The sequence below is a fragment of the Anas acuta genome, chromosome 20 (assembly GCF_963932015.1).
Source record: "Anas acuta chromosome 20, bAnaAcu1.1, whole genome shotgun sequence".
NCBI lineage: Eukaryota > Metazoa > Chordata > Aves > Anseriformes > Anatidae > Anas > Anas acuta.
Window position 1 is genome coordinate 5,559,612 of NC_088998.1, and position 13,029 is coordinate 5,572,640.

Sequence of the window (13,029 nt, forward strand, 5' to 3'; positions counted from 1 at the left end):
CCTGGTGAGGCCAGGCTCCCGGGGACAGTCCCCATCTCCTCCTGCAGCATCCAGCTGAGGCCGTGGCCGTGCCCTGGCTCACAGAGGAAGCATTTGGCTGCACCTCTGTGGGGGGAACCGCGTCTACCCACTAAAGGTGTCTGCAGGGTTTCCACCTTTGTCCTCCTCCTGTGCTGCGTGTGGGGCTGCAGCTCCAGCCTCTTCTCCTGCCTCGGGGAGATGAATTTGGGCTCGGGGGGCTGGAGACAACAAGGGGAAAGCATCGGGCTGTGTGTGTTGGCAGCTCTGGGCTGGTGCTGCTCCTTCCCCGGGGCGCTGTTCCGCAGGGGCCCTGCCCCCTGGAAGGGGCTCTGGGGACACGGAACGTGCGCGCACGGTGCCGGGCGGTGCCCCCTGAACCACCCCTGCCTGGGTGGCCAGTGCTGGTGAGGGCTGGGGTGCCCCAGGGGTGTGGATCTACCCCAAAATATCACCCCCACGTGGCCCCTGCCCTACTGCAGACCCCATGCACTGCTCACACCGAATGTCCTCGTCCTGCTGCCCACAGGTCCCCCGGCTGTGGGGCTCTGATGGCAGGGAGCCGGCTGCTGGGACGGTGAGGGGACAGTGACGCTGCCGGGGGCCATGGTGAGCGGTCCCTGGGCTGGGGAGGGCAGCGGGGTGGGAGCACGGGGGGGCTTGGGGTTGTGAGGAGTGAGCTGGAAGGGGCTGGGTCCCCCTCACCCCACCCCACAGCCACCACGGGCACCCCGTTTCCCCCCCCAGGCTGCTGTGACAGGAGGGACCCCAGCGAGCCACCCATGTGCCGGGGGGCTCCGCCTATCCCCGCGGGCCCCCCAACAGCACAAATTCGGCCTCTTCGAGATCGGCCCCGAGCACCAATTCCACCTCCTCACCTGCCGCCTGCGCACGGGGCTCCGCGCCGCCACCCAGGCTGCCATTGACCACCCGCCCGCGGTGAGCACCCCCCCTGCACCCACCGGGGGTCCCACACTGCCCCTTTGGGGACACGCTCACCCTGTGCGTCCCCCCCTAGGACACCCCCTGCGACAGTGACTTCGTGGCGGTGCTGAGGCAGCCGCACGAGGTAGGAGCTGTGGGGTTGCCCCCGTGCCCCCGTGGCCGTGCCGTGTCTCACCGCGTGCCACCGCAGGGCTTCGAGCTGCTCACCTACGCGGGGCCGGCCTTTGCCCGCCTGCGGCGCGCGCTGGGGCTGCCGGAGGAGCTGTACCAGGCGGCGCTGAGCTCGCGGTACTTCCAGTTCGTCAGCAACTCCAAGAGCAAAGCCCGCTTCTTCCTGACGTGAGCGGCGCCGGGGAATCCCCCTGCAGCGGGGTGCGGGGTGCTGCGGGTGCCCCCGGGGTTCCCGGCCGCCCCCGGTGCCCCCCAGGCACGTCTCGCCCGCCCCAGGCAGGACAAACGCTTCTTCCTGAAGACGCAGACCAAGCAGGAGATGCGCCTCCTGCTCGCCAACCTGCCCCGCTACCTGCGGCACCTCGAGGCGTTCCCGCGCTCGCTGCTCGTCCGCCTGCTGGGTGAGGGCGGCCGGGGGGGAATTGGGGGGAGCTGGGGGGGATTTGGGGGTGCCCACGGCCTCACGGCGCTCGCCCCAGGTGCCCACAGCATCGTCGTGCCCCGCCGGAGCAGGGCAGGTGCCCCCGCCGCAGCCCTGCCCTGTCCCCAGCGCTACTTCACCGTCACGCTGAGCGTCTTCTTCCCCGACGAGGGGATCCTTGAGAGGTGAGTCGGGGAAGGGCAGGGCTGGGGCGTCCGTCTGTCTGTCCTGCCGGGCCTGGGGTCCGTCTGCTGCGCGCTGCCCGTGTCTGTCTGTCCGTCCTGGGGGTGGCCGCGTCCTGTTGTCCCGGGGCGTGCGATGTCCGTCTGTCCTGGCAAAGCCAGGTTCTGTTTGGCGCCTGCCCTTGGTGCGTGGTGTCCGTGTGTCCTGGGGAACGTGCTGTCCGTCTGTCCTTGGTGCCTGGTGTCCGTCTGTCCGGGGCCATCCCCCCCGTGCCAGGCTGTCTGTGGGCACGGAGCCGCTGCCCCCCCCCAGGTACGACATCAAGGGCTGCAGCGTGGACCGCTGGGCCGAGCCCGCGAGCGCCGTGGTGCTGAAGGACCTCAACTTCGAGGGCAAGTCCCTGGTGCTGGGTAAGGCGTGGGGGACACGGGGGGGGGACACGGCGAGGCACGGGGGGGGGCTGAGGCTGCCCCGCGTGCCGCAGGCTCCCAGCGGCCGTGGCTGCTGCGGCAGCTGGAGCTGGACAGCCGCTTCCTGGAGGAGCTGCGGGTGCTGGACTACAGCCTGCTGCTGGCCGTGCGGCCCCCGCTCCCCGACGGGCTCACGGCATGGTGAGTGCTGCCCGGCGTGGGGACCCCCTGCTTCGTTTTTTGGGGGTGCTGAGCCCCCTGCTTGCTTCCCCGCAGGTCCCCGGTGCCGTGCCACGTCCTGCAGGGCTCGGGGCTGAGCCAGAACCTGCCCGGAGGCAGCAACCCCCTGCACTGCATCGACGGGCCGCAGCGGCGCTACTCGGTGGGGCTGGTGGATCTCTTCAGCTCCTACACCTTCCGCCGGCGCCTCGAGCACCTCTGGAAGAGGATCCGCTACCGGGACGGGTCCTTCTCCACCGTGCCCCCCGCTGCCTATGCCCGGCGGCTGTGCCGGTGGGTGGAAGCGCACAGCGAGTGACGGCCGCGCTCGGGGATCACCTAAAAAAAAACATTCCTGTGCCAGAAGCTGAGCGGAGATTTGTTATTTGGGATGTGGACACCACCCCCTCGCCCGCCCAGAAGTGTCCCCAGAAATGCTGCCCTGTCCCTGTCCCCGGCTGAGCCTCGTGGGGCTCTGTGCCCACCTCGGGGCGTTCGGCTCCCCGTGGGATAAGCGGGGAATGCCGGGCTGCAAAGGGCAGCGGCCCTAAAAATAACCCTGGGGAGCAGCCGGCGGCACCACGAGGTGGCCGTGCTCCAGCCCAGGCTGAAGGTCAGGGCGCTGGGTGTGCCCCGTGCGGCTCTAGGTACCCTCAGCACCACGCTTTGTGCCTCAGTTTCCCCCCTCGCAGCCTCCCTCGGGGGGCAGCAGGGTGTCCCCACCCCAGGGGGCTGTTTCTGGGTGCAGCCCCATGCCCCATTGTGCCCTTCCCATTTCAGGACCCCCACTGTGGGCCAATGTCCCTGTCCCTGTGCAGGATCCGGCCCCACTCACACCGTGCTCCCCCCCCAGCACACCCAAAATTGGCGTGGGTACGAGAAGAAGGCGGAAACACGGTGGAGAAAAACCAAACCCTCCCCGCGGCGCTGCTGCCGTGAGGCTGGGCAGCCCAAACTGCGGCCCTGAGGGATGCAGCCACCTCCGAGCGAGCTGAAGGATTGAAGAAAATCCATGGCCGGCAATTCAGGAGCCATTCTTGGCTGGTGCGGGATATCCAAGGGTAGGTGGGTGCTCTAGTCCATCATGGGAGGGCTGGTGGACGGGGTCCCCTGTGCCACCATCACTGCCTCTTCCATCCCTGCTGAAGCCTGCTGGGATGGGGGAACCAGCTTCGAGGTGGTGTGTTCAGCCCAACACCTCAAATTGGGGGAGAAGATACAAGGACGGAGCTCAGGGGCTGCGCTAAGGACAGCGACGGCTCCAGCACGGGGCCCCGCAGGCTTCCAGCTCCTGTGTGGGCTCCTCCGTGGGCTGCGGGGCAGCTGCTGCCCTCCTCCTGTGCTGACACACCGGCTGCAGGGCTGTTCCTTGCATCCCAGCCCTCTCTCCCCCAGCTGCAGGGGCGCAGCACTTTTTTCCTTCACTCTGCTCTCCCCAAGGCCCACCCAGCACCGCTCACAGCCCAGCTCCGACCACCAGCAGCAGGTCCCTTTTGGGGTGCCCGGCACTGGCTTCCCGCTGGCACTGGGGAGCTGCTGGGCTCTGCTCCCAGAGCCCCCCCTGCAGCTCCCCAGCTCCCACCCCCGCCACGCAGCCCCAGTACAGAGGTTGTTTCTCTTATTTCCGTGTCTTCTCCTTGGAAAAACAAATGCAAGGTGCATCTCGCAGCCGGGAGCAGGCGGTTCCTACACGTGCTCTGCGCCTTGGCCCCGGTGCCAGGGGCTGCAGGGACGGGCAGGTGGGTGGCGGGTGGCCCCCTGAAGCCATCGGCCAGGACAGGGGCACCAGGAGGCCAACATGCCCCAGCTCCACTCCCCAAATACCCCCCGGGGCAGTGCTGCTGCCCCTGCGTGCGGTGAGCTGCTCCGGGCTGGGGGGCGCGGGGGTGAGAGCGGGGCTTGGGGACGTGGAGGGACCGGCGGGGGGGGGCTGCAGGGACCCCCAGGCTGGGGAGAGGGCTGGGAGGGCACCATAGGAGGGGGCAGAGGAGTGGGGACGGGGGACGGGGGACGGGGCCTGTCCTGGCTCTGTCGGACCTGGGGGACGCAGACTGGGGACAGGGGCGCAGGGGATGGACGGGGACCGGGGCCGGTCCCGGCTCTGCCCCGGGGGCTGGTGCATGGGCGAACGCTCGGGGGGCGCACGGGAGCGCTGCCGGGGGCCGGGGGCGGCTCCGGGGGCTGCGGGGGGCGGCTCGGGGCCGGGGCACACGGGGACGGGGCCGGGACCGGGGCTGGGGCGCACCGGGAGGGGACCGGAGCCGGTACCAGGGCGCACCGGGGCTGATACCGGGACCGGTCCCGGGGCTCGAACCAAGGCACCAGGACGGTCCCGGGGCTGGCAACAGGGCGCACCGGGAGGGTCCCGGGGCTGATCCCGGATCCTGTCCCGGGGCTGGTACCAGGGCGCACCACGACGATCCCGGGGCTGGTGCAGGGGCCGGTCCCGGGAGCCGGGCGGTGGGGCGCGATGCCGAGGCTCCCCCCGCGGGGGCGGTCCCGGCAGTGCCCGCTCGGCTCCGCTCCGCCCCGGCGCGGCGCCGCCAGCCCGGCTCGGGGCAGCGCAGCCCGGTGCAGCGGGGATGCGGGGCCCGGCGGTGGTCCCGGGGGCCGGGCAGCGGCACCCCCGCTCCCGCTGCAGCCCCCGCGGGGGCTCCCGGCTCGGTGAGGGGGGGGCCGGGGCCTCGGCTGCGCTCCCGGCCCCGGGGAGGGGGGGGGAGGAGGAAGCGGTTATAGGATGGGGGGGTGGGAGCTGGGTTTGGGGAGGTGATAGTAGAAGGGGGGGTCCTGGGGGGTCGGTGGGGGACACGGTTCAAAGGGAACGTCCCGGGGATGGGGGAGGTTCTGGGCATGGGGGGGGTGAGGCATGAGCGCGGGGAGGGGGGTGTTGGGGTACCGGGGGGTCCCAGTGGGGTCTCCAGCCGTGATGGGGGGCAACCAGGCACCAGCCCCCTTCCTTTCCCCCCTCCCCACCCCACTGACCCCAGCCTGCATGCAGGCTGCGCGCCGCGACCCCCCAGGTAACGCCGGCTGCCCCCGCGGGACCCCCGCCGGCCGCCCTCACCCCGCAGGATGAAGACGCTGGTGAGTACCCGGGGTGCCGGGAGCGGGGGGCTACGGGGCCGGGGCGAGCCCGCGGGCATCACGGGGCTGCTCACCCCAAACCCCACACTGGGGCACTGGGGCAGGGCCCTGCCCGGCCACCCCGCTGGGCTCTCGGCACCCCCCTGGACCCTGGAGTGGGAGCAGGGGCCCGAGCCTGGCACGATTTGGGGAGCTCAGCCCCACGGCTCGCAGCCATGCAGCGCGTGGGTCTGGCTGCGTGCAGGAAGTGAGTCACGCGCAGGCACCGGCGGCTCCTCGTCCCCACCCCAGCGAGCGCCCGAGCCCGTGCGTCCTCCCCCCGAGAGCCTGGTTTTGCCGCCAGGCGTCCCGCTGCCTCCCCGGGCACCCCACACGGGGCCGGCGCACGTAGCCTGGGCCTGGAGAACCATCCCCGCTCTGCTTCCAGCTCCGCTTCTTCCTCGCCCTGGTGTGCGTGGCCGCCGTCTCCGTGCTCTACGTCCTGCTCTGCTCCCTCGCCTGCCTGCGGCCCTGCTGCCGGGCGGCGCAGCGCTGGGATGGCCCCGCGTACGCTGCGCCCGCCGTGCTCAGCTTCCAGGGGTACAGCCGTGTCCCCGACGGGCAGGTGCGTGGGGACGGGGAGGGGACAGCCCGACCACTGTTCCCCCAATGCCTCAGTTTCCCCCTTCCTCGGGGGAAGCGCTGGCACTCAGAGGGGGCCGTGCTGACGGCGCGTGTCCCCGCAGCCGCTGCGGCGAGCGCCGTGCCACCGCTGCGCCGTCGTCTCCAGCTCGGGGCAGATGCTGGGCTCGCGCCTGGGGCAGGCCATCGACGGGCAGGAGTGCGTCCTGCGCATGAACCACGCGCCCACCGCCGGCTACGAGGAGGACGTGGGGGCGCGGAGCACCGTCCGCGTGGTGTCGCACACCAGCGTCCCGCTGCTGCTGAGGAACCAGCCCTACTTCTTCCAGCAGTCCCAGGAGACTGTCTACGTCATCTGGGGGCCCTCCAAAAAGATGAGCCGGGAGAAGGGGGGCCCCACCTACCGGGCGCTGCTGAAGGTGATGGAGACGTACCCGCGCCTGCAGATCTACACCCTGACCGAGGAGAAGATGGCCTACTGCGACGACGTCTTCCAGAACGAGACGGGGAAGAACAGGTACCGCGGACCCCCCCGGGGGCGCTGAGCCCCCTGCTCTGGCCGAGCCCCTGCTGGGTGTCCGTCTGTCTGCCCGCCCGTCCGCCCGTCCGTTCTCCAGCGCGGCCGCCTGTGCGTTGCAGGGTGAAGTCGGGCTCCTTCCTGAGCACGGGCTGGTTCACCATGATCCTGGCCATGGAGCTGTGCGAGCGCATCCGCGTCTTCGGCATGGTCAGCGACAGCTACTGCAGGTGCGGGGCCGGGGGGCTGCTGGTGGCACCGGGCAGCGGGGGGGCCGCATCCCGCTCAGCTTCCTCCCTGCGCCACCAGGGAGAAGAACCACACGAGCGTGCCTTACCACTACTTCGAGAAGGGCCGGCTGGATGAGTGCAGGATGTACCTGGTGCACGAGCGGGCACCCCGTGCCGGGCACCGCTTCATCACCGAGAAAGCCATCTTCTCCCGCTGGGCCAAGAGGAGGGACATCGTCTTCACCCACCCGTCGTGGGCAGGCGGCTAGGAGCGGCACCGTGGCTGCCTCAGCCCTGCCCGTGCCGTGGTTGGAGGCCTCTTTGCTGTACCCCCAGGTCTGGTGGGTGTGTGGGTGGCAGCGGGGGGACCCCCACCCCATACAAGCACATTGGGGACGGGGCTGGACCCACTGAGCCCCCCCCCAGCTGCAGGCACCAAGCTGCCTTGGACACAAGGGGACCTCGCCGGCACCACCAGATGGATGCTTGCTGTGGGATTCAGCGTTTGGTGACGTGAGGAGGGGAAACTCAGCCCCCTCCAGCCACTGCCTTGGCCCAGGATGGAGCCCCAGTGCCGCGGGACCTGGTGCCACATTTGGGGCACAGGGAATGGGGCCAGGCTGTCCCCCTGGACTGTCCCCAAACTGCCCCCGGGGCAGGGCTCCGCGAGCCCCCTGCCCCCCAGCCCAGGGCCACGTGCCCTGGGAGCTCTGAGTTGCCTTGTCACAAGTGCCCTTGGACCGAGACCAAAGCAAACTCCATTAAAGCCTTCCTAATTCCACGGGCCCCGCGCTGCGGCCGCGGCGGTGACAGGAGCCGGAGGTGCGCGGGTGGCGGGCGCGTGGGGATGGGAGCAGGGGGGGACTAGGGGGGCAGCTGGGGGCTGCCAGCACCTCGTGCGCTGCCGGGCTATAAATACAGCGGGGATTTGATGCTCGGGGTTAGAGCAGGGCCCAACACGGAGCAGGGCACTGGAAGGGGTTATTTGGGATGCGGGGGTGGTGGTGCTATGGGACAGGAGCTGGCCCTGATGTGGCTGTGTGCCCAGAGAGAGGGGGCGAGCCGTGGGCACGGCGTGCAGGGCGCTGATGAACGGCTCCTGGGACGGCCGGAGCGGTGAGCGGGGCGGCAGAGCTGTGGGGTGCTGGGCTGGGGTCGCGTTCACTCCCGTTTCAGCCAGCACCTGCCGCTTTGGGGCTGTTCCGGGGGGTTTTGGTAGCGCCGCTCCCCACACACGGTGCTTGCAGGAGAAGCCGGAGAGCTCCTCGGCCCCGCTCCACAGCGGAGCCAAAAACCCCGGGGATGGCCCCGAGTGGGTCCGTGGGCTCCGTATCGCATCGGGACCTCACAGCCCCCACAAAATCAGTGGGGTGCCGAGGGGGCACGGCACTGCACCACCCCATAAATGCCGCGCACCCACGGGCACCCGCGCACCCAGGGGCACCCCCAGCCACCCACGCCCCCCCGGTGCACCCCATGCGCGCCCCATCGGGGCGGGCGGTGCTTGGATCCCCCCCAGCGCGTCCCCGCCCCGGGCAGCGTGTGCGCGCGCGCGCGCGGCCGGCGAGCCCCGGGTGCGCGCAGCAGCAGCGGCGGCGGCGGCGCAGTGCGCAGCGGAGCGGGTGGTCCGTGGGTCGGGCTGTCCGTGGGGCTGTCCGTGGGGCTGTGGGGCTGTCCGTCGGTCGGTGGGTGCGGGGCTGGCACCGGGACCGGGGGGGGGAAAAAGGGGGCGCTGCATGGGCACGGCCATGGCGGGGGGCAGCGCGCACCGGGCTCGGGTGGCTCCGGGCCCCGGCCTGCATGGGAAATGCAACGGGGGCTGCCGGGGGGGTGGGTGGGAAGGGGGGGTTATAGGGGATTCCCGGGCACCGGGGGGGTTGCATGACGGAAAGGGGGGGCTGCGTTCTGGGAACAGGGGGGGGGCGTCCCGAGAATTGGGGCTGCATCCTGGGAACCGGGGGGCTGCATCCCGGGAGAATGGGGGGCTGCGTGCTGGGAATCTGGGGGGTTGCATCGCGGGTACCGGGGGGGCTGCACCCAGGGAATCTGGGGGGGTTGCATCCTGGGAACAGGGGGGCTGCGTTCTGGGAACAGGGGGGTTGCAACCTGGGAACCGGGGGATTGCACCCCAGGAACGGGGGGGTTGCATCCTGGGAGCTAGGAGAGCTGCTTCCCGGGTACTGGGGGGGCTGTTTTATGGGAACTGGGGGGATTGCATCCCAGGAAGAGGGGGGCTGCATCCCGGGTACCGGGGGGAGCTGCATCCTGGGCTGGGGGAGGATTTGCCTGGCAGAGCACAAAAATGCGGGGGCGCAGGCAGGGCTGGCATAGCGGGGTGACACGGGGGGGGCTCGCGCCGGAGCTGTGCGCGGGTTTGCACCGGGGGGGGGGGGGGTGTGGGGGTGGATTTGGGGGCGGCTGGCAGCGTGGGGAGCCGGGCTGGCTCAGCGCTTCCCCGGCACGGCAGCGATGTGACCCCCGGTGCCACCATGGCCCTGGCGCCGGCTGGAGGGGCCCGGCAGCACCCCGCAGCTCGGGGGGCGCGCGGGGAGGAGGAGGCGGACGAGGCCCCCCCGGCACCGCTCCCCACCCGCTGCAGATGAACGCCCTGGGCCAGGTAAGGGACCCCTGTGCTGGGGTCACCCGCAGCAAAACCCAAAAGGGGGGCCCGGAGCTGGCACCCCCACCCCTGGCACCTGCGTCCCGCGCTGTGCCGTGCCCTGCCCCGTGCGGGGATGGGACCTCCTGGCACCGACCTTTCTCCATGGGGGGGGGGGCACCGTAAAACGCGGCCATTCCCCAGCTGTTGGCACCTTCCTGGGCAGCGACACCAGCCCTGAAAGCCCTTCGAGGCCCCCCGGGAGGGTTAAACACCAGCTGCTGTGTAATTTTCCATCCCGGCTCCTCCCAAGGCAGTCAGTAAAGAGGCTTCGTGTTTTTTTGTGTTTTTTTTTTTCTATTTCTAATTGCTCTTGAGTACTAGGCGGTGACTCACGGTGGAGGACTTCCAAATATTAATCAGGGCAGGGCGAGGGGGGAGAAAAGCGGGTCCCCCGCAGGGCGGGCATCCCTGGGTGCACCCACCCCGTGGATGTTTTAATGGGATTCCGCTGGGAGATCCCGCTCACCTTAGGCGGGGGGGCTGATCCGGTGTTGAATTGCGTGGCTTTCGCCCCAGCGGCGCTGGGATAATCCATCCTGCCTGGAGCTCAGCCCGGTTTGGGGATCAGCCCATCACGTGCGGCTTGTTTTGGGGACGGGCCCCCCGTTGTGGTGCTTTTTGGGGTGACCGCGTGCCTTGCAGGTGCTCGCAGGACGCCAGCGATCGCTGCGCACTGAGGCCGGCCAGGAGACATGAGCGGCAGCACGGTGAGAGCCGGGCACGGTGCTGGGCATCCCATGGGGGTCTGTGGAGCCCCCCTAAAAAAATCAGCCTGCGGGGCTGGGATTGGGGCGGCCGTGCCAGTGCCAAGCAGGGGCTGCCCCAGCCTGGGACCTTCCTGGCAGCTCCTCCTGCCTCTTGGAGCATTATTCACAGCAGCAAACACTCCTCCTCCATCCTCCTCCCAGCTCCGGGGCCGTTCTGTTATCCGGAGGGGGCTGGGGCAGTGGCACGTGGCCGAGAGGGGAAGGGGAGAGATGTCCCCATCACCGTCCCCATCCCCATCCCCTTGTCTCCTCACTGCCCCCCTCGCAGCACCGTGCCGCTCGGTGCCTCCCCACGGCCTCGGGTGTTGTTCTTTAATATCTGGAAGCAGCTGAGCGTGGCCGGGGGAGGGCTCTGCAGCACTGCGTGGGGGCAGCTCCTGCTAAACCCACAGCCGGCGAGGGGGGAGCGTGTCGGGGCGCCGGCACCCCGGGGGTTCTCCCATCTCCATCCCCTCTGGGAGCCGGCACCTGACGCTGTCCCCCCACCCGCAGAGCCAGCGCGCCGCCGTCTTCGTGGTCCTCTTTGCCCTGCTCATGCTGCTGATCATCTACAGCTCCAGCAACGGGACCGAGGTCTTCCCCTACGGCGCCCTGCGGGGCCGAGCCCGCCGGCCCCCCGACCTGCGGCGATGGGGGGTGAGCAGCGGGTACCTGCCCGTCTCCGGGAACAAGGTACGGCGGGGTTGGGACATCACGGTGGGCACTCACTGCCCCGTGGTGACACCCAGCAGCACCGTCCCCGTCGGTGGGACACCAAAAAATTCCCCCTCTGACCCCGTTGGTCATCCGCAGAGCCTGAGCGCCCACTGCCACCAGTGCGTCATTGTCACCAGCTCCAGCCACCTCCTGGGCACCCGCCTGGGGGCTGAGATCGACCAGGCCGAGTGCGCCATCCGCATGAACGACGCCCCCACCACAGGCTACGAGGCGGACGTGGGCAACAAGACGACGTTCCGCGTGGTGGCCCACTCCAGCGTCTACCGCGTGCTGAAGCGGCCCCAGGAGTTCGTCAACAAGACCCCGGAGACCGTCCTCATCTTCTGGGGGCCGCCCGCCAAGATGCAGAAGAGCCTGCTGAAGATCATCCAGCGCGTCGGGGCCTCCTTCCCCAACATGACGGCCTACGTCGTGTCCCCCCGCCGCATGAGGCAGCTGGATGAGCTGTTCCGGGGGGAGACGGGGAAGGACAGGTACCTCGGGGCCTCCCCCGGCACCTCGTCCCCAATGGTGGTGGGGACAAAAGGCAGGGCCGGCTCCCGGGGCTGCTCCATGGGGTTGGCTGCGGTGTCAGGCTGGGGGGATTTGGGGGTTTTTGAGGGGATTCAGGGGGATTTGGGGGGGTTGCTGTGTTTACATCGTGGCCCCGTTTCCCCCCCGTGCCGTGCCCCAGGGAGAAGTCGCGCTCGTGGCTCAGCACGGGCTGGTTCACCATGGTGATCGCGGTGGAGCTGTGCGACACCATCCACGTCTACGGCATGGTGCCCCCCAACTACTGCAGGTACGGCGCCCCCCGTCACCCCCCCACCCCGTCCCCACCCCACAAACCCCAAAAACCCCAAATCCTCATCCCTGGGGGGCTCAGCCCGCTCTCTGCCCGCAGCCGGAGGCCGCAGCCCCGCCGCATGGCCTACCACTACTACGAGCCCAAGGGCCCCGACGAGTGCACCACCTACATCCACAACGAGCGCAGCCGCCGGGGCAACCACCACCGCTTCATCACCGAGAAGCGCGTCTTCGCCAGCTGGGCCGGCCTCTACAACATCACTTTCTCCCACCCCGCCTGGCCTTAGGGCGGCCGCGCCGAGCGGGGACCCTCGGGGACGGGAACGGGGTCCCTTTGGGGTGGGGTCTCCATGGGTTGGGGTCTCCATGGGATGGGGTCCAGGCCACGCTGTGCGCTCTGGGGCTGATGGAGCCGTCGAGGACCGCCTGCCACCGCTGTGCCCAAGGGCTCCGCGTGCCCGTGGTGTGAAGGGTTTTGGGGTGGCGTGTCCCCTCCCGTGGGACAGCGGGCAGGGGAACCGTGGGGACACCGCACGGGGGTTAAATCCTGCACAGATTTAATCCAGCTCCAAACCTCGCCGGCTGCCTCGCAGCCCACCGCCCCGCAAGCACACCCGGGGGCACCGTAGGGGCTGCATTGCTTTCACGGCAAAATTTTGGGGACCCCCTCCCCGTTTTACTCCCCTCTGCCACCCCCTGCACTGCCAGCCCCAGCCCCCCTGGCACAAATCCTGACGTTTTCGGTGGCGTCGCCCCCAGAGGGGGGGCCCTGCCCTGCCACCCAGGTAAGGATCCACCCATGGGGTGCCCACCCCAAAAACCCCTGGCCCCGTGCTCGCTGCGGGGGGGGGCACACTGCCAAAACCTTTTCTATCGGCACAATGGGAATTTGGGGCTTGGGTTTTTCTCTTTTTTTCTCCCCCCACACCTCCTTGTCCCGCTGTCTGTACTCGTTTTTCCTCCCCAAACTGAGTACGTGGTGGTGGGGGGGCCATGTACCCCCCCACACGCTTAGGGGGGGCTGTTATTTGTCTCCCGGTGGTGGAAAATTTGGGGAAAATCCCTCCAAGTGGCGTGTTTGGGTGCTGAGCCCCAGCAGAGCGCGGCGCCATGCCTCAGTTTCCCTGGGGCCGTGGCAGCAGGGGGGGGCGGAGGGGGGATGCACACCCCCTGTGCTGTCAGGGTTACCCCCGGGGGGGGGGACTCAGCCCCATGGGGGGGTCACCCCGCGTTTTGTAGTGATTTGTACAGAATAAACCTTGCTGCAGTCTGTTGCCT

General features: G+C 69.7%; 3 protein-coding genes across 11 annotated transcripts; all 3 read left to right on the forward strand.

The window, feature by feature from the left end:
• The first annotated feature begins 70 nt into the window (after window positions 1-70).
• Window positions 71-3,226, forward strand: PIP5KL1 (phosphatidylinositol-4-phosphate 5-kinase like 1). Its single transcript, XM_068656993.1, has 9 exons — window positions 71-627; window positions 766-957; window positions 1,037-1,087; window positions 1,154-1,302; window positions 1,411-1,535; window positions 1,614-1,740; window positions 2,051-2,148; window positions 2,223-2,349; window positions 2,425-3,226. Exons 1-9 carry the CDS (start codon window positions 625-627, stop codon window positions 2,684-2,686), a joined length of 1,134 nt encoding a protein of 377 aa, XP_068513094.1. The 5' UTR covers window positions 71-624; the 3' UTR covers window positions 2,687-3,226.
• Window positions 3,227-4,085: 859 nt separating this feature from the next.
• Window positions 4,086-7,600, forward strand: ST6GALNAC4 (ST6 N-acetylgalactosaminide alpha-2,6-sialyltransferase 4). 3 transcript variants are annotated; one of them, XM_068656997.1, is made up of 6 exons: window positions 4,086-4,106; window positions 5,366-5,451; window positions 5,879-6,055; window positions 6,177-6,589; window positions 6,712-6,819; window positions 6,899-7,600. In XM_068656997.1, the coding sequence occupies exons 2-6, from the start codon at window positions 5,440-5,442 to the stop codon at window positions 7,086-7,088; spliced, it is 900 nt and encodes a 299-aa protein (XP_068513098.1). In that variant the 5' UTR covers window positions 4,086-4,106; window positions 5,366-5,439; the 3' UTR covers window positions 7,089-7,600. The 3 variants fall into 3 exon arrangements, with proteins under 3 accessions (XP_068513098.1, XP_068513096.1, XP_068513097.1); XM_068656995.1 differs by lacking the exon at window positions 4,086-4,106 and adding an exon at window positions 4,879-5,031; XM_068656996.1 differs by lacking the exon at window positions 4,086-4,106 and adding an exon at window positions 4,881-5,031 and having other exon boundaries at window positions 5,355-5,451.
• On the forward strand, window positions 7,566-12,186 carry ST6GALNAC6 (ST6 N-acetylgalactosaminide alpha-2,6-sialyltransferase 6). Of its 7 annotated transcripts, none has more exons than XM_068656988.1 (7): window positions 8,334-8,444; window positions 9,287-9,436; window positions 10,124-10,188; window positions 10,741-10,920; window positions 11,041-11,438; window positions 11,639-11,746; window positions 11,831-12,186. In XM_068656988.1, the coding sequence occupies exons 3-7, from the start codon at window positions 10,174-10,176 to the stop codon at window positions 12,036-12,038; spliced, it is 909 nt and encodes a 302-aa protein (XP_068513089.1). In that variant the 5' UTR covers window positions 8,334-8,444; window positions 9,287-9,436; window positions 10,124-10,173; the 3' UTR covers window positions 12,039-12,186. The 7 variants fall into 7 exon arrangements, with proteins under 7 accessions (XP_068513090.1, XP_068513084.1, XP_068513085.1 ...); XM_068656987.1 differs by having other exon boundaries at window positions 8,344-8,504; XM_068656990.1 differs by having other exon boundaries at window positions 8,345-8,504; window positions 11,849-12,186.
• Window positions 12,187-13,029: the final 843 nt, after the last annotated feature.